This window comes from Phyllobates terribilis, unplaced genomic scaffold (genome assembly GCF_046119375.1).
Source record: "Phyllobates terribilis strain yellow unplaced genomic scaffold, ASM4611937v1 Scaffold_1__5_contigs__length_1240528914, whole genome shotgun sequence".
Taxonomy (NCBI): domain Eukaryota; kingdom Metazoa; phylum Chordata; class Amphibia; order Anura; family Dendrobatidae; genus Phyllobates; species Phyllobates terribilis.
The window spans coordinates 325,449,044-325,475,718 of record NW_027362761.1 but is presented as its reverse complement, the minus strand read 5'-3'; the positions used below and the strand labels follow the sequence as shown (position 1 = coordinate 325,475,718).

At 43.4% G+C, this 26,675-nt stretch overlaps 1 protein-coding gene across 1 annotated transcript in view; it reads right to left on the bottom strand.

The window, feature by feature from the left end:
- GALNT9 (polypeptide N-acetylgalactosaminyltransferase 9) overlaps positions 1–26,675 on the bottom strand; it is a 746,930-nt gene that overhangs the window by 288,770 nt on the left and 431,485 nt on the right. The window contains exon 6 of the mRNA XM_073676039.1: positions 21,454–21,571. Within this exon, the coding sequence (XP_073532140.1) occupies positions 21,454–21,571 (118 nt within the window). The remainder of the gene's footprint in view (positions 1–21,453; positions 21,572–26,675) is intronic.

Sequence of the window (26,675 nt, the reverse complement as noted above, 5' to 3'; positions counted from 1 at the left end):
GAGGTGAGGTGAGATCACACACGTACCATGTCTGGCTCATGTGCTTAACCTCGTGGTTCAGCGGTTTCTTAAATCGTAACCCGAGTTGCCAGATTTGCTCGTCAAAGTACGCCACCTGTCAGCTCATTTTCGGAAGTTGGCTACAGCTTCCGCCGCCCTTGCTGTGTTGCAGCAGCGTTTGCAGCTTCCGGCACACCGACTAGTGTGTGATGCCCCCACATGTTGGAACTCTACCCTCCACATGTTGCAAAGGATTTGTGAGCAGAAGAGAGCAGTTGTGGAGTACCAGCTGCAACAAGGCCGTCGATATTCAGGTCAGACTCCACACATAAGACCTCAGGAATGGACCTGGATGTCTGACATATGTACCATCCTGACAAACTTTGAGGAGTCCACCAACATGGTGAGTGGCGATGACGCCATCATTAGCGTCAGCATCCCACTTGTCTGTCTTTTGCAACGCTCTCTGCAGAGAATTAAAGAGGAGGCATTGCAGCCAGAGTATGATTAGATGGATCAAGAAGCCGTAGCGGGCAATTACACACAGCCCAGCCTCATCTCATCCCAATGTGCATTGGGGGACAATGAGGGAGAGGAGGAGGAGGAGGAAGAACAGGAGCAGGTATCATGCACTGTAGACAGTAGTACCTGTACAACTGTCATACCGTCGGTTCAGCGTGGGTGGCCTGAGGACAGGGGGGAGAAGGAGGAGGAGGATGATGGCATGGTCAGTCGTCATCTTGGTGAGAACACGGAAGTTTTGCCCGTTACCAGTCTGGCATGCATGGCTGACTTTATGTTACGCTGCCTTAACCGTGACCCTCGCGTTATCAAAATGTTGGGTGACAGTCATTACTGGTTGGTGACACTTTTAGACCCCTGCTACAAGGTGAACTTTCACTCTCTTATTCCTGAGGTAGAGAGGTCTACAAAAATGGGGCAGTACCAGAAGGCCCTTGCTGCAGAACTGTTAAAAAAATTACCATCTGAACACGTTAGCGGCAGAGGTCACAGTTCGTTGACCATTAAGGTGTACAGGCGAGAGAGACGCAACTCCAATCCAGCAGAGGCAGGGAACCACTGTCAATGTTCTGGGACAGTTTTCTGAGACCCGCCCAGCTTGCAGGCCCTGAGGCGCGCGGTACTTTCACAAGGAGTGGAAAGTTTCAAAAGATGGTGAGGGAGTACGTTGCCGACCGTACCAGCATCCTCCGTGATTCCTCTGTGCCTTTTAATTATTGGGTATCCAAGCTGGACACTTGGAATGAACTCACTCTGTACGCCAGGAGGTCCTGGCCTGCCCTTCCGCTAGCGTGTTATCGGAGCGTGTTTTTAGTGCTGCTGGGGGAATTATAACTGATAAGCACACTCGCCTGTCAACTGACAATGCTGACAAGCTGACCCTTATCAAAATGAACAAGGGCTGGATTGGGCCAGATTTCTCATCACCACCAAATGACAGCAGAGTAACATAAAGTCAAATCCACAGTGTTATTTCTGGAGGTGTATTCCCATGCACCGCTTCACACCCACACATGGGTATACGCTTCCTCATTTCGGCTGCTTTTTACTCTTCTTCTTATCCTCAGCCTTCACCACCACTATACCACCAGGGTGACCGTGTTCAGTGTTGCCAGCATTGCAAGTTCCTCCGACCTAATTTTTGGCAGCTTTTGCTTGGAAGGCATAGGCAAAGACTATGGGAGACCCATTCCCCAATAATGGGAATAATGTTTTTAATATGCTGCACTGCATGGCTCTTGTAAGGGGCATTAAAACTGTCTTGTTAAGCTACTGTGACCTCCATGTTTCTTCCAAAGGGAATTAAAACCGTCTTGTTAAGCTACTGTGACCTCCATGTCTCTTCCAAGGGGCATTAAAACCGTCTAGTTAAACCACTCTGAACTCCACGTCTTTTCCAAGGGACATTAAAACCGTCTTGTTAAACCACTCTGAACTCCACGTCCCTTCCAAGGGGTATTAAAACCGGCTTGTTAAATCACTCTGACCTGCACGTCTCTTCCAAGGGGCATTAAAACCATCTTTTTAAGCTACTGTGACCTTCACGTCTCTTTCAAGGGGCATTAAAACCGTCTTGTTAAGCTACTGTGACCTCCACGTCTCTTCCAAGGGGCATTAAAACCATCTTGTTAAACCACTTTGACCTCCACGTCTCTTCCACGGGACATTGATATTGTCTTTTTATTCGACTGTAACCTCCACCACTCTTCCAAGGGGCATTAAAACCGTCTTGTTAATCTACTGTGCCCTCACGTCTATACCAAGGGGCATTAAAACCATATTGTTAAGCTACTGTGACCTCCACGTCTCTTCAACGGGGCATTGAAACTGTCTTGTTAAGCTACTGTGACCTCCACCTCTCTTCCAAGGGGCATTAAAACCATCTTCCTAAACCACTCTGACCTCCTCGTCTCTTCCAAGGGGCATTAAAACCATCTTGTTAAGTTACTGTGACCTCCACTTCTCTTTCAAGGGGCATTAAAATCATCTTGTTAAACGACGCTGACATCCACGTCTCTTCCAAGGGGCATTAAAACAGTCTTGTTAAACCACTCTGACCTCCACGTCTCTTCCAAGGGGCATTAAAACCGTCTTGTTAAATCACTCTGACCTCCACGTCTCTTCCAAGGGGCATTAAAACCGTCTTGTTAAGCTACTGTGACCTCCACGTCTCTTTCAAGGGGCATTAAAACCATCTTGTTAAACCACGCTGACCTCTACGTCTCTTCCAAGGGGCATTAAAACACTCTTGTCAAGCTACTGTGACCTCCACGTTTCTTCCAAGGGGCATTAAAACCGTCTTGTTAAGCTACTGTGGCCTCCACGTCTCTTCCAAGGGGCATTAAAACCATCTTGTTAAGCTACTGTGACCTCCACGTCTATTCCAAGGGGCATTTAAACCGTCTTGTTAAGCTACTGTGACCTCCACATCTCTTCCAAGGGGCATTAAAACAGTCTTGTTAAGCTACTGTGACCTCCACATCTCTTCCACGGGGCATTGATGTTGTCTTTTTATTCCACTGTAACCTCCACCACTCTCCCAAGGGGCATTAAAACCGTCTTGTTAAGCTACTGTGACCTTCACGCCTCTTGCAAGGGGCATTAAAACCATCTTGGTAAGCTACTGTGCCCTCACGTCTATACCAAGGGGCATTAAAACCATATTGTTAAGTTACTGTGACCTCCACGTCTCTTCCAAGGGGCATTGAAACCGTCTTGTTAAGCTACTGTGACCTCCACCTCTCTTCCAAGGGGCATTAAAACCGTCTTATTAAGTTACTGTGACCTCCACTTCTCTTTCAAGGGGCATTAAAACCATCTTGTTAAACCACGCTGACCTCCACGTCTCTTCCAAGGGGCATTAAAACACTCTTGTTAAGCTACTGTGACCTCCACCTCTCTTCCAAGGGGCATTAAAACCGTCTTATTAAGTTACTGTGACCTCCACTTCTCTTTCAAGGGGCATTAAAACCATCTTGTTAAACCACGCTGACCTCCACGTCTCTTCCAAGGGGCATTAAAACAGTCTTGTTAAACCACTCTGACCTCCACGTCTCTTCCAAAGGGCATTAAAACCGTTTTGTTAAGCTACTGTGACCTCCACGTCTCTTCCAAGGGGCATTAAAACCATCTTGTTAAACCACGTTGACCTCCACGTCTCTTCCTAGGGGCATTAAAACACTCTTGTTAAGCTACTGTGTCCTCCACGTTTCTTCCAAGGGGCATTAAAACTGTCTTGTTAAGCTTCTGTGACCTCCACGTCTCTTCCAAGGGGCATTAAAACAGTCTTGTTAAACCACTCTGAACTCCACGTCTCTTCTAAGGGGCATTAAAACCATCTTGTTAAGCTACTGTGACCTCCACGTCTATTCCAAGGGGCATTAAAACCATCTTGTTAAGCTACTGTGACCTCCACGTCTCTTCCAAGGGGCATTAAAACCATCTTGTTAAATCACTCTCACCTCCACGTCTCTTCCAAGGGGCATTAAAACCGTCTTGTTAAGCTACTGTGACCTCCACGTCTCTTCCACGGGGCATTGATGTTGTCTTTTTATTCCACTGTAACCTCCACCACTCTCCCAAGGGGCATTAAAACCGTCTTGTTAAGCTACTGTGACCTTTACGTCTCTTCCAAGGGGCATTAAAACCGTCTTGTTAAACCACTCTGAACTCCACGTCTCTTCCAAGGGGCATTAAAACCGTCTTCTTAAACCACTCTGAACTCCACAGCTCTTCCAAGGGGCATTGAAATGTTGTTTTTAATAACCTCTAACCTCCACGACTCTTCCAACGGGCATTGCATTTCCTCCTAATTTTAGTCAGCTTTTGCTTTTCAATGCATATGCAAACTCTAAGGGAGACCCACTCCCCAATTATGGGTAGAAGGTTTTTAGTACGCTGTAATCCACATCTGTTTCAAGGGGCATTGCAGTACCTCATAATTTTTGGAAAACCTTCCATTCACTGCTTAGGCCAACAGTGTACAGGAGACCCAGTTACTATAAATGGAGAAAAAGGTTTAGTTAAGGCCCTCTGACCTCCATGTCACTTCCAAGGGGCATTGGAGTGCCTCGAAATCTTTGGTAGGCATTGCACTCACTGCATGCCCTATAACTGTGTAGCCGAACCGCTCCTTTTGGTACAGAAACATATTGTTATGTTCTGCTACAGGGACTAAGGAAAGACAGGAGAACTGTCCCTACAATAGAACTAAACTAGATCCCTACGATGTAATGGGGAACCTGATCCTGCGATCAGACCCGCTAAAGTCCTCGGCTAGTCTGAACGAAGACCTATAGATGTGAGGGAGGGATCCCTACAAGAACTAGGGACTGGGATAAGTTTGGACACCTCCTAGCAGAAATAGTAGCAGTCAAAGACAAACACACAACAAAAAGCATAGAGGTCAGAAGACCTAGCAAAACTAACAGAGAACGGCAACAGAGCACCAAGCTAGCTCAAGAGTAGTAAATACAATGAAGTCCAGCAAGACCAGGAGGGCGGAGCCGGATTAAATAGGCAAAAATGGTCATGTGACCAGCAAACTAAAAAGAACCTAACAGGAGAGTTCTAACAGTACCCCCTCTTCTAAGAGGATCCTCCGGATCCCCTAGGCCCAGGCTTACCAGGAAACCTCCTGTGAAACGCTCTGACAAGTCTGGAAGCAGAAACATCATCCGCCCTCACCCATGAGTTATCCTCAGGTCCGAAACCCTTCCAAGCGACGAGATACTGCAAACTCCCTCTATACCGTCTAGAATTTAGGATGCGGGAAATTTCATATTCCCCGTCCTCCACCACCGGAGGAACAGTGGCAGAGGCGTCACCATCAGACACATCAGCTTTTTTCAACAGAGAAACATGAAACACCGGGTTAATCTTCCAGGACGTAGGAACCTCCAACCTAATAGCAGATTGGTTAACTATCTGAAGCACCTTAAAGGGCCCTACGAACTTGGGACCCAATTTTTTAGAAGGAATCCTCAATCGCAGATTCTTAGAGGACAACCAAACCATGTCACCAACAGCAAACAAAACCTCTTGCCGTTTCCTATCAAAGTACCTCTTAGATTTTTTGTTAGCCTCCTGAAGATTACCACGCACATCCGTCCAAACTCTCTCCAAATCACCGGAAAAATTCTCCTCCTCAGGCACAGCCGAAACCAATTTGGAGAATGACCCAAAAGACGGATGTCTCAAAGAACAACAAAAAAAAGGCGAACACCCAGCAGAAGAGGATGTATGGTTGTTAAGAGCAAATTCAGCAAGTGGCAGAAACTCAGACCACCCCTCTTGATTGTCTGCCACAAAACAACGCAAGAACTGCTCAACATCCTGGTTCTTCCTTTCTGTCTGGCCATTAGACTCAGGATGATATCCAGATGAAAACGACAAATGAACTCCCAACCTGTCACAAAAGGCACGCCAAAAACGAGCCACGAACTGAGGTCCCCTATCAGAAACAATGTCAGTAGGAACACCATGTAGTCTGACAATTTCCTTGATAAAGGCCTTAGCGAGTGTCCTAGCGCAAGGCAGTTTGATGAAGGGAACCAAGTGACACATCTTGCTAAAACGGTCCACGACCACCCAGATGACCGTGAAACCTTCAGAGGGGGGAAGGTCAGTAATAAAGTCCATAGACAGATGTGTCCAAGGTGCACTAGGAACCTCCAGAGGGCAAAGCAACCCCGCAGCAGGAGCATGCAAAGACTTGGATCTAGCACACACAGTACATTGGCACACCCACTTAATGACTTCCTTCTGCCATCCAGGCCACCAAAAACTGCGACCCACAAGTCTCTTGGTCTCAGAAATTCCTGGATGACCTGCCAACCGAGACTCATGACACTCAACAAACAAATCTCTCCTAAAGGTCCTAGGCACAAACAACCTCCCATGGGGAGTGTTAGATGGGGCATTCTCCTGAGCTTTAAGAATCTCATCCTCCAAAACGGAGTCCAAAGCAGCAATCACAACACCATCTTGTAAAATGCTCTCCTCTTCCTCCTCAACACCGACCATGGGAGAAAAGCTGCGAGACAAAGCATCCGCTTTAACATTCTTGGTACCCGGGATGTAAGTAACGGAAAAATTAAACCGCGAGAAAAAAAGTGCCCACCTAGCCTGACGGGCATTCAAGCGCTTGGCAGCATCAAGATAGATCAGATTTTTATGATCAGTGAAAACCTGAATGGGAAATTCAGCACCTTCCAAGAGGTGACGCCAGTGTTCAAATGCGAGTTTAATCGCCAGCAATTCCTGATTACCAATATCGTAATTAAGTTCAGTCTCAGAAAATTTTTTTGAAAAAAAGGCACAGGGATGTACTCCATCCTTGTTTTCCTGAGACAACACCGCACCGACCCCCACCGAAGAAGCATCAACCTCAACCAAAAACGGCTTAGTCACATCAGGCTGCATAAGGATGGGAGCAGAGGTGAACCTCTCCTTTAGAAACACAAAAGCTTCAATGGCCTCAGAAGTCCACTGAACAGCATTAGCACCTTTCCTGGTGAGATCGGTCAGCGGTTTGACAATAATAGAAACATTTTTTATGAATTTTCTGTAATAATTGGCGAAACCCAAAAACCTCTGTATCGATTTCAAACCAATAGGCCTAGGCCATTCCTGCACAGCTTGAACTTTAACCGGGTCCATCTCAAAACCTTCATTGGAGATAATGTAGCCCAAAAAACTAATTCTCTGTACAGCGAACTCACATTTCTCCAGCTTAGCAAAAAGCGAATTGCCCATTAATAACTGTAATACCTCACGTACGCTCCGCCAATGAGACTGCAGATCAGGCGAATAAATCAGAATGTCATCCAAATACACAACCACATTTTTGCCGATTAAAGGTCTAAGGATGTCATTAATAAGATTCTGAAAAAATGCTGGAGCATTGGTAAGACCAAAAGGCATAACCAGATTCTCAAAATGACCCACAGGAGTGTTAAAAGCAGTCTTCCATTCATCACCCTCCTTCATGCGCAACAAATTGTATGCCCCCCGGAGATCAATTTTAGAGAACCACTTGGCCCCCACTAACTGGTTAAATAAATCAGGAATCAATGGCAGTGGGTAAGGATTGCGTACAGTAATTTTATTAATCTCACGAAAGTCCAGACAAGGACGTAAACCGACATCTTTTTTTTTTACAAAAAAAAATCCAACAGCCACAGGAGACTTGGAAGGCCTAATGTGACCGGCGGCCAAGCTTGTCTGTATGTATTCCTCCAAAGCCTTTCTCTCAGGAATAGTAAGATTAAATAAACGACTTTTAGTCTCTATGGGGAGGCAAAATTTGTGACTCCTCCTCAGAAAAAACTCTCCAAAAATCCTGAATAGATACAGGCAATTCCCCTTTATCCACAGCAGCAATACGTCCGTTACAACACTTGTCATAACACTTAGGGCTCCAGGACTTAATTTCATTGGTAGACCAATCCAGTACAGGATTGTGCAATTTTAACCAGGGTAACCCCAATATTACTGGAGAAGGCAAATTATCCAATACCACCAAATCCAAATTTTCTTGGTGAATACCATTAATAGTGAGGGGAAATTCACAGACCTTATGAGTAACACTCTTCAAGGGAGAGCCATCAACAGAAACCACAGCAATAGGGGATGACAAAGTTTTAGGTTCTAATCTAAGTTTTTCCAAGAATCCCCCATCAATCACATTCAGAGTAGAACCACAATCCACAAATACCCGAAATTCAATTAATTCACCCTGAGCAGCAGTAGTGGCAGATAGGAATACTCCCTTAGAATTTAAACAGGCAATACAGGCATAACTGACCATTTTTTTTTTCTTTCTTCAAACGAAGCACACAGTTCTTAATAAAATGACCAGAATTTCCGCAATAGAAGCACAAGCCTTCAGAAAGCCTGCGATCTTTTTCCTGAGAGCGGGGTGCCATCGCCCCAATCTCCATCGGCGCTCCATTGTCAGCACAGACCCTCTCAAGACTCGGAGCTGACATAGCAGAGGATTTGCTCTCATTAACCCTTGCACGCAGTCTCCTGTCCACCCGCATAGCTAATTGCATTGCCTCCTGCAAGTTTCCAGGTGTGGGATAAGCAATCAGTAAATCCTTAACCCTTTCACCTAGCCCTGCAAGAAACAAGCTTTTCAAAGCTGAATCGTTCCACCCCACCTGGGCAGACGACCGACGGAAGTGAGAACAATATTTTTCCACATTACCTGATCCCTGCCTCAAACGTCTCAATTCAGACTCAGCAGATGAGACACGATCAGGATCATCGTACAACAAACCCAAAGCAGAAAAAAAACTATCCACTGATCTAAAGCACGGATCACTAGGTTGGAGAGAGAAGGCCCATCCCTGAGGATCTTTGCGCAAAAGTGACATTATGAACCCTATGCGCTGTGATTCATCACCAGAGGATCCGGGTCTCAAACGAAAATACAATAAACAAGCATTTTTAAAAGAAAAAAAATCTTGTTGTTCGCCAAAAAATAAATCAGGCAGACGTACCTTTGGTTCCACAAAATGTGCTCCAGAACAGCTACTCACGTGTTGTTGGAGCTTGGCCACCTCCAGAGAGAGTCCCTGCAAGCGTTGAGCCAAATCTTGAACCGAGACCATGATGGAAAACTGGAGGTCTTTCCTTAGAGAATTTTTTTTTTTTTTTTTCTTTTAAGGCTGGACTTACTGTTATGATTAGTGTTGAGCCACCCCCGTAGTGTTCGGGTTCGGTTCGGTTCGTCGAACACCGGGATGTTCGAGGAACTGTTCGTCGAACTGTTCGTAGAACACCTTAGAACACCGTCGAACACCGTTAAAACCAATGGCAGGCAAACAAAAACACATAGAAACACATAGAAAACACCTGCAAAGGTGTCCAAAAGCTGACAAACTGCTCAGAAGACACTCTCTTTAAAAAAGCCGGCCGGCAAATTCAACAGCGGCATACACCGGTACCCGACAATTTAGACAAGAAGGAATAGAGCATCACACATAGATTAGATAGATAGAAACATGTCAGTCACACATATAAGAAGCACAGTGACAGTGTTGGTTACTGCACTTGTCATTTAGTGTAAAGGATTTATTAACAAAATATTAGTGTTTTCATGCACCGTCTCTTTAAAAAAGCCGGCCGGCAATTCAGCATCTGTACCCGACAATTTAGAACAGAAAGAATAGAGCTTCACACATAGATTAGATAGATAGAAACATGTCAGTCACATATATAATAAGTACAGTGACAGTGTTGCTTACTGTACTTGTCATTTAGTGTAAAGGATTTATTTAAAAAAATAATAGTGTTTTCATGCACTGTCTCTTTAAAAAAGCCGGCCGGCAATTCAGCAGCGGTACCCGACAATTTAGAACAGAAAGATAGAGCATCACACATAGATTAGATAGATAGAAACATGTCAGTCACATTTATAATAAGTACAGTGACAGTGTTGGTTACTGTACTTGTCATTTAGTGTTAAAATAAAGGATTTATTAAAATAAAAATTGGCGTGGGGATCCCCCATAATTTTAGTCTCTAGCGGAGGTTAAGCAGACAGCTGGGGCAGATGTTTGAAGCCTCGGAAGGGGGTAATACCCACGGAGCTTCCCAGACTACTAATATCAGCCCCCAGCTGAATACATAGCCTTTACTAGCTATTAAAATGGGGGACCCCCCTAAAAAAATGACGTGGGGTCCCCCCTATTTTAATAGCTAGCAAAGGCTAGGTAGACAGCTGGGGGCTGATATTAATAGCCCAGGAAGGGTGCCATGAATATTGGCCCCCTCCCAGGCTAGAAACACCAGCCGTCAGCTGCCCCAGAATTGGCGCATCCATAGGATGCGCCAATTCTGGCACTTAGCCTCGCTCTTCCCACTGCCCTGTAGCGGTGGCAGTGGGGTAATAGGGCTGGGGTTGATGTCAGCTTATAATGCCAGCTGACATCAAGCCCAGGTTAGTAATGGAGAGGCGTCTATAAGACACCCCCATTACTAACCCCATAGTCAAAGTTAAAAAAAACACAAACACCCAGAATAAAGTCCTTTAATTGAAATAAAGACACAATTCTTTATTGTTCTAAATTAAACCATACTTACCGTCACGCCCATTCCAGCTGAAGCCAACGATCTCCTGTAATAAAAATAAAATAATAAACCAACCTCATCCTTACCTTCCCATGGTTCCCACGACAGCTTCAGCTCTGCTACATCGAGATGACAGGCTGGACCGCAGCAGAACGCCGCCATCCAGCCTGTCATCCCGCAGACACTGAGAAGAGCAGGCTTGCTTGCGCTCCACAGTGTCTCTCTGTGACGGCATAAAGATGAGCCGAGGTCATGTCCAATGAACTCGGCTCACCTCATGCACGTCACTTACAACGTGGGAGAATTCTCACGCTGAAGCGCTGAGTGCAGGAGAATTTTCCCACGCTGTCAGTGAGGTGCATGAGGTGAGCTGAGTTCATTGGACATGAGCTCACCTCATGCACGTCACTGACAGCGTGGGAGAATTCTCCTGCACTCAGCACTTCAGCGTGAGAATTTTCCCACGCTGTCAGTGACGTGCATGAGGTGAGCCGAGTTCATTGGACATGACCTCGGCTCATCTGGATGCCGTCACAGCGAGACACTGAGGAGCGCAAGCATGCCTGCTCTTCTCAGTGTCTGCGGCATGACAGGCTGGATGGCAGCGTTCTGCTGCGGTCCAGCCTGTCATCTCGATGTAGCAGAGCTGAAGCTGTCGTGGGAACCATGGAAAGTTAAGGATGAGGTTGGATTATTATTTTTCTTTTATTGCAGGAGATCGTTGGCTTCAGCTGGAATGGGCGTGATGGTAAGTATAGTTAAATTTAGAACAATAAAGAATTGTGTGTTTATTTCAATTAAAGGACTTTATTCTGGGTGTTGTGTTTTTTTTAAATACTTTACTAGAAATTCATGGCGGTCATGTCTAATACTGGCGTGACCCCATGAATTTTGGGCTTGGGGCCAGCTGATAATACCAAGCTGGCCCTAACCCCTTTATTACCCAGTGAGCCACCGCACCAGGGCCCTGGATGAGTTGGGTACAGCGCCAGAAGATGGCGCTTCTATGAACGCGCCATTTTCCGGGGTGGCTGCGGACTGCAATTTGCTGCGGGGGGGGGCCAAGAAAGCTTGGGCCTCCCTGCGCTGCAGATTCCAGCCCCCAGCTGCCTAGTTGTACCTGGCTGGACACAAAAATAGGGCGAAGCCCCACGTATTTTTTTTTTAATTATTTCATGAAATTCATGAAATAATTAAGAAAAAAAGGCCTTCCCTATATTGTTGTGTCCGGCCAGGTACAAATAGTCAGCTGGTGGTTGGGGGCAGCCTGTTCCTGCCTGCTGTACCTGGCTGGACACAAATATAGTGCGAAGCCCCACTTCAATTTTTTTAAATTATTTCAGGAAATTCATGAAATAATTAAAAAAAAATTGACGTGGGGCTTCGCACTATATTTGTGTCCAGTCAGGTGCAGCAGGCAGGAACGGGCTGCCCCCAACCACGAGCTGCCTATTTGTACCTGGCCGGACACAACAATATAGGGAAGCCCTTTTTTTCTTTATTATTTCATGAAATAATTTAAAGAAAATTGAAGTGCGGCTTCGCCCTGTTTTTGTGTCCAGCCAGGTACAACTAGGCAGCTGGGGGCTGGAATCCGCAGCGCAGGGAGGCCCAAGCTTTCTGGGCCACCCTCGCTGCAAATTGCTGTCCGCAGCCACCCCGGAAAATGGCGCGTTCTTAGAAGCGCCATCTTCTGGCGCTGTACCCAACTCATCCAGGGCCCTGATGCAGTGGCTCACTGGGTAATAAAGGGGTTAGGGCCAGCTTGGCATTATCAGCTGGCCCTAAGCCCAAAATTCATGGGGTCACGCCAATATTAGACATGACCACCATGAATTTCTAGTAAAGTATTTAAAAAAAACACAACACCCAGAAAAAAGTCCTTTAATTGAAATAAACACACAATTCTTTATTGTTCTAAATTAAACCATACTTACCGTCACGCCCATTCCAGCTGAAGCCAACGATCTCCTGAAATAAAAGAAAAATAATAAAGCAACATCATCCTTACCTTTCCATGGTTCCCATGACAGCTTCAGCTCTGCTACATCGAGATGACAGGCTGGAAAGCAGCAGAACGCTGCCATCCAGCCTGTCATCCCGCAGACACTGAGAAGCGCAGGCTTGCTTGCGCTCCACAGTGTCTCTCTGTGAGGGCATCCAGATGAGCCGAGTTAATGTCCAATGAACTCGGCTCACCTCATGCACGTCACTGACAGCGTGGGAAAATTCTCCTGCACTCAGCGCTTCAGCGTGGGAGAATTCTCACACTGAAGCGCTGAGTGCAGGAGAATTCTCCCACGCTGTCAGTGACGTGCAGGAGGTGAGCTGAGTTCATTGGACATGAGCTCACCTTATGCACGTCACTGACAGCGTGGGAAAATTCTCCTGCACTCAGCTCTTCAGCGTGGGAGAATTCTCACGCTGAAGCGCTGAGTGCAGGAGAATTCTCCCACGCTGTCAGTGACGTGCAGGAGGTGAGCTGAGTTCATTGGACATGAGCTCACCTTATGCACGTCACTGACAGCGTGGGAGAATTCTCCTGCACTCAGCGCTTCAGCGTGAGAATTTTCCCACGCTGTCAGTGACGTGCATGAGGTGAGCCGAGTTCATTGGACATGAACTCGGCTCATCTGGATGCCGTCACAGAGAGACGCTGAGGAGCGCAAGCAAGCCTGCGCTTCTCAGTGTCTGCGGGATGACAGGCTGGATGGCAGCTTTCTGCTGCGGTCCAGCCTGTCATCTCGATGTAGCAGAGCTGAAGCTGTCGTGGGAACCATGGGAAGGTAAGGATTATGTTGCTTTATTATTTTTCTTTTATTGCAGGGGAACGTTGGCTTCAGCTGGAATGGGTGTGATGGTAAGTAGAGTTTAATTTAGAACAATAAAGAATTGTGTCTTTATTTCAATTAAAGGACTTTATTCTGGGTGTTTGTGTGTTTTTTTAACTTTGACTATGGGGTTAGTAATGGGGGTGTCTTATAGACGCCTCTCCATTACTAACCTGGGCTTGATGTCAGCTGGCATTATAAGCTGACATCAACCCCAGCCCTATTACCCCACTGCCACCGCTACAGGGCAGTGGGAAGAGTGAGGCTAAGTGCCAGAATTGGCGCATCCTATGGATGTGCCATTTCTGGGGCGGCTGACGTCTGGTGTTTCTAGCCTGGGAGGGGGCCAATATTCATGGCTCCCTTCCTGGGCTATTAATATCAGCCCCCAGCTGTCTGCCTAGCCTTTGCTAGCTATTAAAATAGGGGGGACCCCACGTCAATTTTTTGGGGGGTCCCCCATTTTAATAGCTAGTAAAGGCTAGGCATTCAGCTGGGGGCTGATATTAGTAGCCTGGGAAGCTCCGTGGGTATTACCCCTTCCCAGGCTTCAAACATCTGCCCCAGCCGTCTGCTTAACCTCCGCTAGAGACTAAAATTATGGGGGATCCAACGCCAATTTTTTTTTAAATAAATCCTTTATTTTAACACTAAATGACAAGTACAGTAATAAACACTGTCACTGTACTTCATATATATGTGACTGACATGTTTCTATCTATCTAATCTATGTGTGATGCTCTATTGCTTCCATTCTAAATTGTCGGGTACCGCTGCTGAATTGCCGGCCGGCTTTTTTAAAGAGACGGTGCATGAAAACACTAATATTTTTTTTTATAAATCCTTTACACTAAATGACAAGTACAGTAATCAACACTGTCACTGTACTTCATATATATGTGACTGACATGTTTCTATCTATCTAATCTATTTGTGATGCTCTATTCTTTCGGTTCTAAATTGTCGGGTATCGGTGTATGCCGCTGCTGAATTGCCGGCTTTTCATGTTTCACTGTGAGCACTGTTCCCATCGATTTGGGCAATCACTGTAATGCCACAACCACCATGGCTGTGGCATTACAGTGAGTGGCAGACAATCCCTGCATGATTGGTGCTCTAAATAGCGCCAGACATGCAGGACACGCTTTTGGTGCACGAACAGTTATCGAACATAACCTCGAACAGCCGAATTTTTTGCAAATCGTTCGGGTTCGTCGAACAACTCGAACACCGCCCAAAACAGCTCGAATTTGAGATTGGCGAACAATTCTAGTCGAACACCGCTCATCTCTAGTTATGATCTGCTACAGGGACTAAGGAAAGACAGGAGAACTGTCCCTACAATAGAACTAAACTAGATCCCTACGATGAAACGGGGAACCTGATCCTGCGATCAGACCCGCTAAAGTCCTCGGCTAGTCTGAACGAAGACCTATAGATGTGAGGGAGGGATCCCTACAAGAACTAGGGACTGGGATAAGTTTGGACACCTCCTAGCAGAAATAGTAGCAGTCAAAGACAAACACACAACAAAAAGCATAGAGGTCAGAAGACCTAGCAAAACTAACAAAGAACGGCAACAGAGCACCAAGCTAGCTCAAGAGTAGTAAATACAATGAAGTCCAGCAAGACCTGGAGGGCGGAGCCGGATTAAATAGGCAAAAATGGTCATGTGACCAGCAAACTAAAAAAAAACTAGCAGGAGAGTTCTAACACATATCATACAAGACATGTGTGGTTGACTGGCCTGATATTGATGTGAATATTCCCTGTTTCTCCTGCGCTTTGTCTTTTGCCACCACCTCATCCATCATTCATCACCTGAAGCTTTGTTTTAACGGGAGTCATAGAACTGGGATAGTAGCAGGAAAACATCCAGCAATCCTCGGAGGAAGTAGGATATGTGCCAAAACGCTGACCACCTCAGGCCTAGCCACTACTACATACATGCGCTTGCATTCCAAGGAACAGAAAGCTAAGGAGATGGATGGCCTCATGATCATGAATAATTTACTCGTTGTGTAGGAGGCCAACCACTGCTGCTGTCTACGTTCTGAACGTTGTGTTGAAGCCTGCTTGACCCAGGACCCGCAATCTTCTATGTCTGGAGGACGTGTTGCATCCCAGTGTCCAACTGTGTCCCGGCTTCCACAATATTAACCCAGCAAGAAAGGCGTCAGTGAGATGGACCATCTCTGGCCACATTCACTTGTCCACGTGTTTGTGGTTAGGCTGTCCTTCAAATAGGGGCGGCTGGGGACCGTTTATGGACACCCGGCCGCCCCAAGGTGGCTGGGGACCGTGTGTAGGCACCCGGCCGCAGGGCGGCTCGGGACCGAGTATGGATACCAGGCCGCCGACGCAGTCATGACGTGGTGGCCAGATTCTGCTCCCACATGCCTAAAAGGCCCAATTTTAAGTGCAAGCTAGCAAGCAGTATGGTATTGCAGCCTGGGGGTGGCAGGCTGCATACTTGCGCTTGTATTGCAAGGAATGGGGGAGGTACAATTGAACACTGCCCTGGGACAAGGACTTGCACGGGATAGTTGCAAGTCTGCATCTTCTGATGTGGCAAGGATCACTTCTGATGGTCACACTTTTAGGCAGAGACCTGGGTGTCAGAAATGCTTACAGGGGTCTTCCCCATGATGTTCCCATGTCTTTTCAGCACTGTATGCATGTGTCACACAGCACATGGCCAGATAAGGTTGTAAAATGTTAAAATGACATTTCCCGGTGAATGCATTTGTCATGGTTGAAAGCAATACAAAAGTGCAAAAACGCATAAAAATGCTACTTGAGAACATAGCCCAAGGTGTGGAGGAGTATTTTTGTTTTTGGTTATTTATTTTACCTTATACACAAGTCTTTACCCTGGAAAGGATGTTCCTTAACATATTTCACAGGAAAGCAGTTTCAGTTTCGTTTTTGAACGTTTTATTGTGAGCCTGTAAAAGTGGCTTAATACCTCTGACCACGTTGTTGCCAGCAGTGACCTGGGGGCTCAGAAATGCTTCCTGAGGCGATCCCCTTGCTGTCCCCATGTCATTTGAGCACTGTCACTATCGTTTTGGGCACTTTTTAAGCTTTCTACAGACTGCCGGGGGTGACGCCGCAAAAATGCTCGGGTCTCCCATAGACTAACATTGGGCTCGTTGCTCGGGTCGAGCACCCGAGTATCATGGTGTGCTCGGCACAAGCTTCGAGCACCTGAGCATTTTAGTGCTCGCTCAACACTACTCCTTATAAATGCAAACTAAATTGACATCACTTATAGCCAAATATTACCAGCATCCCCAATAGCACAACAGGTGCTCTCTTAAGTGAAAGCCTACCATTCACTGTGATAGCTTTTATCAACATGAAAGCAACCCAATAACTTTAGATCACTGACGTATTAGATGGAGAGACTAGCTGCTACAATGTTTTCCTTAAACAGCACACAAAGACTTGGGGGATTCTTGCTCTTCTTTCTCTATGTAGCACATGTTCATAAACAGCAGTAGCTTGGAGGACATTATACAAAAATACTAATCAGTGTATCTGTAAATCCAGCTCTGGGGGTGAGGTAAAACACTTGATAAAAATATGTAGAACTGGACCATGTGTGCCTGTGCATCTCTCACTCTTCGGCCACATTCACACGTTCAGTATTTGATCAGTATTTTACATCAGTATTTGTAAGACGAAATCAGGAGTGGAACAATCAGAGGAAAAAGTATAATAGAAACACGTCACCACTAGTGATGATCGAGAATACTCGTTGCTCGAGATTTACGAGCATGCTCGGGCGAGCACCTATTATCTTCAGCGTGCTCGGGCATTAAGTTTTCGTCGCTCCCTGAACATGATTTGCGACTGTTTGACAGCTTTAATACATGTGAGGAATGCTGGAAAAACAGGCATTCCTCACATGTATTAAAGCTGTCAAACAGTCGCAAATCATGGTCAGGGAGCGACGAAAACTTAACGCCCGAGCATGCTCGTAAATCTCGAGCAGCGAGCATGCTCGCTCATCACTGGTCACCACTTCTGTATTTATCACCCACTCCTGGGTTTGGCTTACAAATGCTGTTGTAAAATACTGATCAAATACTGAATGTGTGAACGTGACCTTCTTCACATTCTGCTCCTCCCTCTCTCTCATTCCATCTTCGCAGACTTCATTCTGTAGCTCTAATATGACAACGCAATGAGCTGGCAGTCCAGTTTGTTTTGACCAAGATGAAGTTTAGTTGTTTTTTCTGAGTGAAAGATCAGGTCAGGAGGAGGAGTAGAAATTGGGAAAAAATGCTCATAAGTAGATAAAGAAGCCTAATATACATTGCAAACGTTCTCATATATGTCTGGCTATTCATGCAAGTATGTTAAAACAAAAGTGTCCATTTAATTGAAACAATAGGTAACTATCTGATGCCAAGTTTCCTTTAATACCCAGAAATAAAAGTTTGATATTCAAAGCTATCAATAAGGGGGTTCCGATACCTTTCCTGAGGCTTTTATTGGAATTTTCTAAAACAAAAAAATAACCAGCAAATAGATTGTGCTGATTGTCATTTCTTAATTGACCTACACTGTTGTTTTAATCTATTTTCCTACCAGTTTCCATGGTATAGTGCCAATATCTGATTGCTCTTTGCCTGCCAATTCTATTTTATTTATCAAGCTGCTTTTGGGGATTAAGGAAATCTATTTCCTGTGTGTAGTCCAAAAAGACTGATCTATATGGGCCATTTTCTTTAAACTCAAAGTGATGCTTTGCCCTGAGCTGTACAATTTATATTATTACCCTTAAAACATCTTATTGAGGCTGAAGCTTAATTATTACCAACCTTTAACTACATCTTTTTGTTCACATTAAGAAAATGAGAAGAAAGAGCAAATAGCTATTTCGTTTTAGTGGCTCCAGAAGAGTATGGAAACGTGGCAGAGAGCCAAAGAATTCTGTGAAATAAAGACAACTAGATTCAAAGGGGTAGAACATTTTCCTTGAGTCGGAAGCATGTCTAGATTTTTGGAAATATCATATAGGTTTGGAAAAGCAGTAAGACAGGATGTATTTTGTACAAAAAATTAGCTTAATTCTACTGTATGCTCGTTAATGGATGAACAATATACAGCATTATATTACATATAAACATTTACACAGTTTAGGTTTCTAAATTGGTTGCAGATATCTGTTTCTTACACAGGTAAATCTTCCTCTATGAAACGACATTATAAGTAGTGTGGCACATGAAAATTAGTATATGAAGGGAAGATGATCTGATAGTATTATATGTATCATCTAGAAGAGTTTTAGGTCGAATGTTGGTGTGGTTAAAAATACCTTGTGCAGAGGAAAGCATAATTACCTACATATTGTACCCAAGTCGTGCCGCTAAAGGCCTCCAGTTGTCCATCTTTCAACTGTGTAAACATACAGGTGAAGATATCCACATCCAACATTTCAGAGGTCACAATTATGATATGCAACTACCTGCACCTTTTCCCCACACAGCACAGGCACCATATACATCCATTGATTGCACAGATACACTACAGAAACCACATGAAAATATCCATTTCTGTGAATGCATCAAACACATTCAGCGACTCCACAGAAGTGAGATTATATCCACAAGAGCACCTCTTCAACTTTCCCCACTTTTGTACGGTCGCTATATGTGTTTATTGCATTCACCATTGCCATCTTAGTTGGACTGATACAAATATTGCTGCAGCCATTGTTTACACAGTGTAAAGACGGAGAGGTTGGGGCCTTAATTGTCAATATTGGAGTGTAATATGTCATCAGTTATTCTTATCTCAGGGCAAGGTGTCAGTTTAATGTATTTGCTGATTTTTCTCCCCTTTAAGCATTTCACGACATGTGCCATCCATGAATGGCGCATGTCGTGTCTCCCCCTCTTTGATGCTGGCTCCGGTGCTGAACCCCGGCACATGACAGCTGATCTGAACAGCTGTAATTTGTCCATAACAGCTGCGGGTAGAATCGAAATCTACCCGCGGCTGTTAACATGTTAAATGCCGTTGTCAATCTCCGACAGCGGCATTTAACATGGCCTCGCTGGAAGCGCATCACAAACCACGCCCATCGCGTGCCCATCACATGATCACAGGGCTGAAGCCATGCTGTGTGTAGCACAGGCGATCGGATGATCGCAGCTTTTAGTCTCCCATGGAGACTATTGAATCAAGCAATAAGTAGAAGTAAAAGATTTTAAAAATATAAAAAAAAATAAAAAAATATAAAAGTTTAAATCACCCTCCTTTCGCCCGATTCAAAATAAAATAATAAAAAAAAATCAAAAATACACATATTTGGTATCGCCGCATTCAGAATCACCTTATCTATCAAGATCAGTAAATGGCAGAATGAGAAAAAAAATCAAAACACCAGAATTATGTTTTTTTGGTCACAGCAATATTGCAATAAAATTCCATAACAATAACAGGCGATCAAAACATCGTATATACACCACAATGGTAAAAATAAAAAACATCAGCTTGGCGCGCAAAAAATAAGCCCTAACCCGGCCCCAGATCCCAAAAAATGGAGACGCTATAGGTATCGGAAAATGGCGCCTTTTTCTTATTTTAACAAATTTTGGATTTTCTTTTCACCACTTAAATAAAAAAGAACCTATACATGTTTGGTATCTGCAAACTCATAATGGCATGGTGAATCATAATGGCAGGTCAATTTTAGCATTTAGTGAACATGGTAAAAAAAAACAACTGTGGAATTGCACTTTGAATTTTTTTCCTATTTTCTAGAACATGCTATGGTAAAACTAATGGTGTCATTCAAAAGTACAACTCGTCCCACAAAAAACAAAATCTCACATGGCCATATTGATGGAAAAATAAAAAAAGTTATGGCTCTGGGAAGAAGAGGAGCAAAAAAGGAAAGCGCAAAAATGGAAAATGGCAGCGACGTGAAGGGATTAAAGGAATTATCTGAGACTACTTTATTTTCTTCTAATGTGTGCTAACTACCTGCCTGTTCTGCCGTGCACCAGGTTAGAGCGATCACAGACCAGGAGACCTGGCTGTCAATCAGCATGACATCGGCAGTCAGGCCCCATTAACAGAGCTGAGCAGAAGAGAAGCAGCTGCTTGGCGTGATGTCACCGGAAGCTGCAGAATCTCCAGCAGGGGCAGGATCGGCCTCGTCACAACAGGCAGGTAATTAATAACTGTCCATAAGGCTGTGTGCCCACGTAGCGTTTTTCAAGCGTTTTTGATGCGGAATTTCCGCAGCGGAAACGCTTGTAAAACGCTTGGTAACCCGCACCCCATGGTCCCCAAGGGGATTCCGCATGTTCTATGCACATGCTGCGGATTTTTCCGCAGCGTTTATGCTGCGTTCAAAAATCCGCAGCATGTCAATTAATTTTGCGTTTCCGCAAGCAGAATTGCCTTTGTCCAATGCATAAAAAACGCAAGGCAATTCCGCATGTGGAAAACGCGTGAAAAATGTGCGATAAACGCGTGCGGAATTCCGCATGCGTTTTTCCGGGAGAGGACTTGCAGAAATGAAGCAGAAATTTTCTGCTTCATTTATGCAACGTGGGCACATAGCCTAAGATAATAATAAAATAGTCCCTGATAATCCCGAAGGTTTCAGCTTTACTATTGCATTTTTATGAAATAGTAGAGTAATAGTAGGATAAAAAAAACACTAAATGCCACTTTATTTAAAGGTAACTAAAATTTTCTAACTTCAGAGTATTTCAGGAACAAGTACTAAGTGGGTTCTGAGAGATATGTTGATCTTTTCCCTTCCATTATTAGTCTATGGCATGTAGTTCAAACCCAATCTAGCATTTAGTATATCGACAAACTACACAGCTATAAATTTTGTATTTAGTCAAACTGTCTGCAGTGAGTTTTATATCACACCTGGAATCCGTCCATTGCACTCAGTCATTACGCCCATATTTTACAGAGTAAAATGCATGCACTTAAAAAATGTGATCTCACAAATTACACTGCATTAAAACTGAAAACTCACTCTCATGCCAAGCTCAATATTTTCTCCTCCGTACACCTCCATGCCAGGATCTAGCAGCCCAATGTCTCCAAAGTAAGCGCGATCCACCACAAAGGAACAACCAATCATTGCAGGGGTCCTGGTGAGGAAACAAAGAGTTAGTAGCATCCAAAAAATGAGAGTCAGCTTTTTGGCTGCTCAGTCTGAATTTCATTGCTTGCTAAAAAATGAATTAGGTTGTTACAATAAATCATAATGATAACACATAATGTCTGAGGAAGGATAATGGCTCAGAGTCAGTATCTAGCTTTGCGCATGGTTAATGCAACATGAATTGTTTACTATATCTACTATTTCAATTTCAATTTGTTAGATGGTTTCTCCAAGAAAAACAAAAGTTAGCCTAAGGCAAAAATAATATTTTGCTGTACTATGTTCTATATTGTTTATCTGCATGGACTCATGGAGTCAGTGCCTGGAGAACCACATGTGGGTTTACATATTACATTTTTGCTGATTTACATAGTGATTATCAAAATGATTTGACAGCATTAAATTCACAAAAAAATGGCATGTGAGCACACATCCTAAGGCTTTGTTCACCTCAGTATTATGATGTTTCCATCACATTTTTTAGTATCCTCCATAAAAAGAGACTCACAGTCTGCTGGGTCCATCAGGATTTATTAAGATCTGATGGAAAATGGATCTGGCTTAGCTGTCATTATTAACATATACCATGACAATAATGTGCAGAGAGCCTTAGATGAAAAACAGGGAAATCCCTTAAGAACATCTGTTTATCCTAACACATTTTATAACCTAATAGCTCTTGAGATGTGGACCAAACAGAATAGTTTGTATTTATATTCCAGTATAATATTGATAAAATTGCAGTAGGTCATCTCATGGCCCTTGTCAAGGTCAAACTAATATGTAATACTAAATCATATTGTCATTTTCTGGAATGTACAATTCATTATAGGGATACCGGAGGCAGATTTTTTTTAAATCTGACTCCCTGTAAGCAAGTTTTTTTTCAAACACATATCCAGTATGGGATGTGAATTTCTGATGAGAAATAGCTATTGATGTAATGTTTATCTGGCATCCATATGGTCCCTTGTCAATTCTGGACTAATTCGTTCTAGTACTCTGTTAGATTTTAGTAATAAATCAAGTTATTCCATCTAGGAGCACGGTAATATTTAGATCAAAGATTCAAGGTCAAAGTTTAACTATTTAAAGGACTTTTTAATAAAAGCCGAGATGCCAGTAGGCGGAGGCTGTTGCTGGGTCTAAAAAGACCCAGCATAGCCTTAGCATTGATGGTTGTCATTGCAACTGATTTACCCTGTAAGGCCATGGCCCCACTATCAGTATTTGGTCAGTATTCAGTCAGTATTTGTTCTCAGGAGTGGGAGCCAAAACCGGGTGAGGAACAATCAGAGAAAAGGTAGAATAGAAACAAGTCACCAATTCTGCATTTATCACCCACTCCTGGTTTTGGCTCCCACTCCTGAGAAAAAATACTGACCGAATACTGACCGAATACTGATAGTGGGGCTGTGACTTAAAGTTAAATTCCCACAATGAGTTTTTGGTGATTTTTTGGTGATCCTGCATATTTTCGCTTTACTGTCTTACAGTTCCTTCAAAGTGGAAGGGATTTATGGAAATATCATGCCCACTGTGCTTTTTTATGTAGCAAAAAAATCGGTTTGTGTTTCAAATCTGCAGCATGTTAATTTCTGTTGCGGGTACACTGACTTTTATATGCAGATTTGCCTCATAGAATTACATTAGATGCGGAAAATCTGCAGATAAAAAGTGCATATGCTTTTTCAGTGCTTTTCTGTGGTGGTAACGCATGAAAAATACATGTAATCCACACATGAGAGTCAAAAAGCTTTTGTCAAAGCCAAAATACCAGTAAGTATCAAAAACAAAGCAGCTTTATTTTAGATATGACATACCAAAAAGAGACAAAAACCAAAGTGTCAAAAGTACAATAAAAAAAGCATTTAAAAAAATGAACTAAAAAATGCAATGAAAATAACAAAGTAACACAACTAACCCAATTTACTTAATAGGTGCAGAAATGCTGCAGAAAATCTGCAACATCTAAAACTCATCAAATACTCATTGTGGGAACATAGCCTAAGGGCTCGCTCACACCAGCATATACATTGGACAAGTGCTATCTGATTTTTTTTACCGGATAGCACTCAGGCCAATGGTATTCAATGGGTCAGAATCTGTCAGTGAAAAAATAACCGTATCACTCTTGGATTTCTCTTTGCAATTGAAAGACACTCACCTATTCAAATCTATGGATGTGTGGAAACCAACAGACTGCACTTGGATGACATCTGAGTACAGTCTGATTTCCGTGGACGCACAGAATGGAGAAGATGGAGAAATTTTGTTCTCCATCTTCTCCTCACAGTGTGCACCGATTCTCTCAGTCGGAAGAATCAGATCACACTATGCCGACACTCTGAGAAACCTCTGATCAGCGTTTGATCAGAGTGTCATTTGCATAATCGGCCCAATGAGAGAATCTCTGGCCGTCTGACCGTAGCCTTACAGAAAGAAAAAGTATAGTTTGAACAAATATATATATATGAGCACCAAAGGCCTAGCCTGAACTTTGAGGGACAAATGATAAAAATAAAAGTAAAAACAATAAAAAAAATCAATCAATAAATAAGTAAATATTAGATAACACCTCTCTCTACTAAAAATTCCCCCTTAACCCATTTATTATCTTGGACGTATAGGTACGTCCAAGGTCGCCTCCCCCTGTTTGATGCGGGCTGCGGCAATGAGCCCGCATCTTTCCCAGCACGTGACAGCTGATCCGATCTGCTGTCATGTGCCCCTAACAGCCATGGGTGGAATCTTGATCCACACGCGACTGTTAATATGTTAAATGTCGCTGTTAAATTCTGACAGCGGCATTTAACATGGCTGTGCCGGAAGCGCATCATAAGACCTGCCCATTGGAACGCATGTCACATGATTGCGGGTCGCCGATGAGTTGGCATAGCCCCTGTGGTGTAATAGTCAATCTGCTATGAGCGCCGCCCAGCGGTCAGCGCTCATAGCAGATGAGCCCTTTGTTACACATAGCAGGGTTTAGGCCCTGCTATGTGTAACACAGGCGATCAGATGATCGCAGCTTCTAGTCTCCCATGGAGACTACTGAAGAATGTGAAAAGTGAACATTTTTTAAAAAAAATTCCCCCCCTTTCGCTCCATTCAAAATAAAACAATTAAAAATACACATATTTGGCATCGCCGCATTCAGAATTGCCCGATCTATCAATATATGAAAAGATTTAATCCGATCAGTAAATGGCGTAACCAGAAAAAAAATCCAAACGACAGAATTATGTTTTTTGGTCGCCGCAAGATTGCAATCAAATGCAATAACGGGCGATCAAAACATTGTATCTACACCAAAATGGTATCAATAAAAACGTCAGCTAGACGCACAAAAGTGAGCCTTCACACAGCCCCTAAATCCCGAAAAATGGAGACGCTATGGGTTTCGCAAAATTACGCCTTTTTTTTTTTTTTTTTTACAAACTTTGGATTTTTTTCACCACTTAAATAAAAAAGAACCTATACATGTTTGGTATCTATAAATTAATAATGGCCTGGAGAATAATAATGGCCAGTCAGTTTTAGCATTTAGTGAACATGGTAAAAAAAAAAAAGAAAAGCTATTGTGGCATTGCACTTTTTTTGCAATTTCACCGCACTTTAAATTTTTTCCTTTTTTCCAGTACACGATATGGTAAAACCAATAGTGTTGTTCAAAAATACAACTCGTCCTGCAAAAAACAAGCCCTCACATGAAAATATTGACCAAAAATAAAAATGTTATGGCTCTGGGAAAAGAGAAGCAAAAAAACAAAAACGCAAAAACGGGAAAACCCAAGATGGTAAAGGATATGTGCGCACAATGTCTTTTTCAGACAGATGCTGCCTGGAACCAGCCTGAGGAAGTGCTAAAAACACTAAAACTACTGAACATATGCACAGCAATGTCAAAACGACTTGCTGTGCATATGCTCTGTAACTTTTCACTTCTTTTAAAAGCTTGAAACTTTGAAAGCCATGAAGCAGCTAAAAGAAGTGACCTGACTATTCTTCAGGCCACATCCCCTTGGAAACCACCACTATCTTATATATGGAATAAAGTAATCTACAAAGCTGCTGCTGCAAAAACCTAGCAAAAAGCATAAAAAAAGACGCTTTAAGAAAAGCATCAACCACGTTTTTCTGAAGCTTTTTCTGCTTTAAAAATTATGTGAGTATGCCGGTGTATAAAAGATGCTGTGTTCACATACCCTAAGTCTCCAAAAGAAAACTTAGAATGCGAATGGAGTTTTGTAAAATCTTGTTCCCCAAAAATGTTGGTAACATTTTTGGACAATAATATAAATATGAAAATCTGTCTAAGCAGTTTAAAATCTGTAAGCAATCTGAATAATATAAAAGAAAGATTAACTGGGTTTAGAATTGTGTAGTATATTTCCCAAATATTATGGACAATCCTTTAGCTTGATATTGGCATAAATACTTCCATAAAAGCTGTACAATGTCACCCTGTAGAATCATTAAACAACAATGCACTTGAAACATGATGCATGGCTCATCCATATACAGAAGTGCTGATATGGAGGCAAATTATGATTTAAATGAATTAACAGTGAGTTGCCTCATAACACTTGCTTTTATTCCCCACTTTAATAAGACCTATTGATTAAAAAGACAGACATGTTTATGTGCTACTGTGATATTTGCAAAAATTTCATGTAGATTACACCGAGCTTTGCAGAGCAGCCCACTATATTCCTATGTGAATACACTTTATACAACACTACTTTCTTCAATTAACATGCTCTAACTTCATGTTCAATACATTCAACTGTGCTGGTAAGGGCATTATCGAAATAGGGTAAAATGAGTTAGAAAGATGTTGCATTATTTTTCCCCTGCCCCTACCAAAGTGTCTCCAGAAAGGGGGACAATGAACATTCATCCTCATTATAAATGAGATCACAAAGTTGAGACCCACAGCTGACAGCCATTTACGGTAAACATGAGCGGATCAAGTAAAAGTTGCCCAGTTCTTCACAGGAAATTCGAGTCACAGAGAAGTTTTTCTCCATGAACTTAATATCCTTTGTTATTGACGCGCCCCTGGGCCTGTGTCGCGCTGCGTTGCG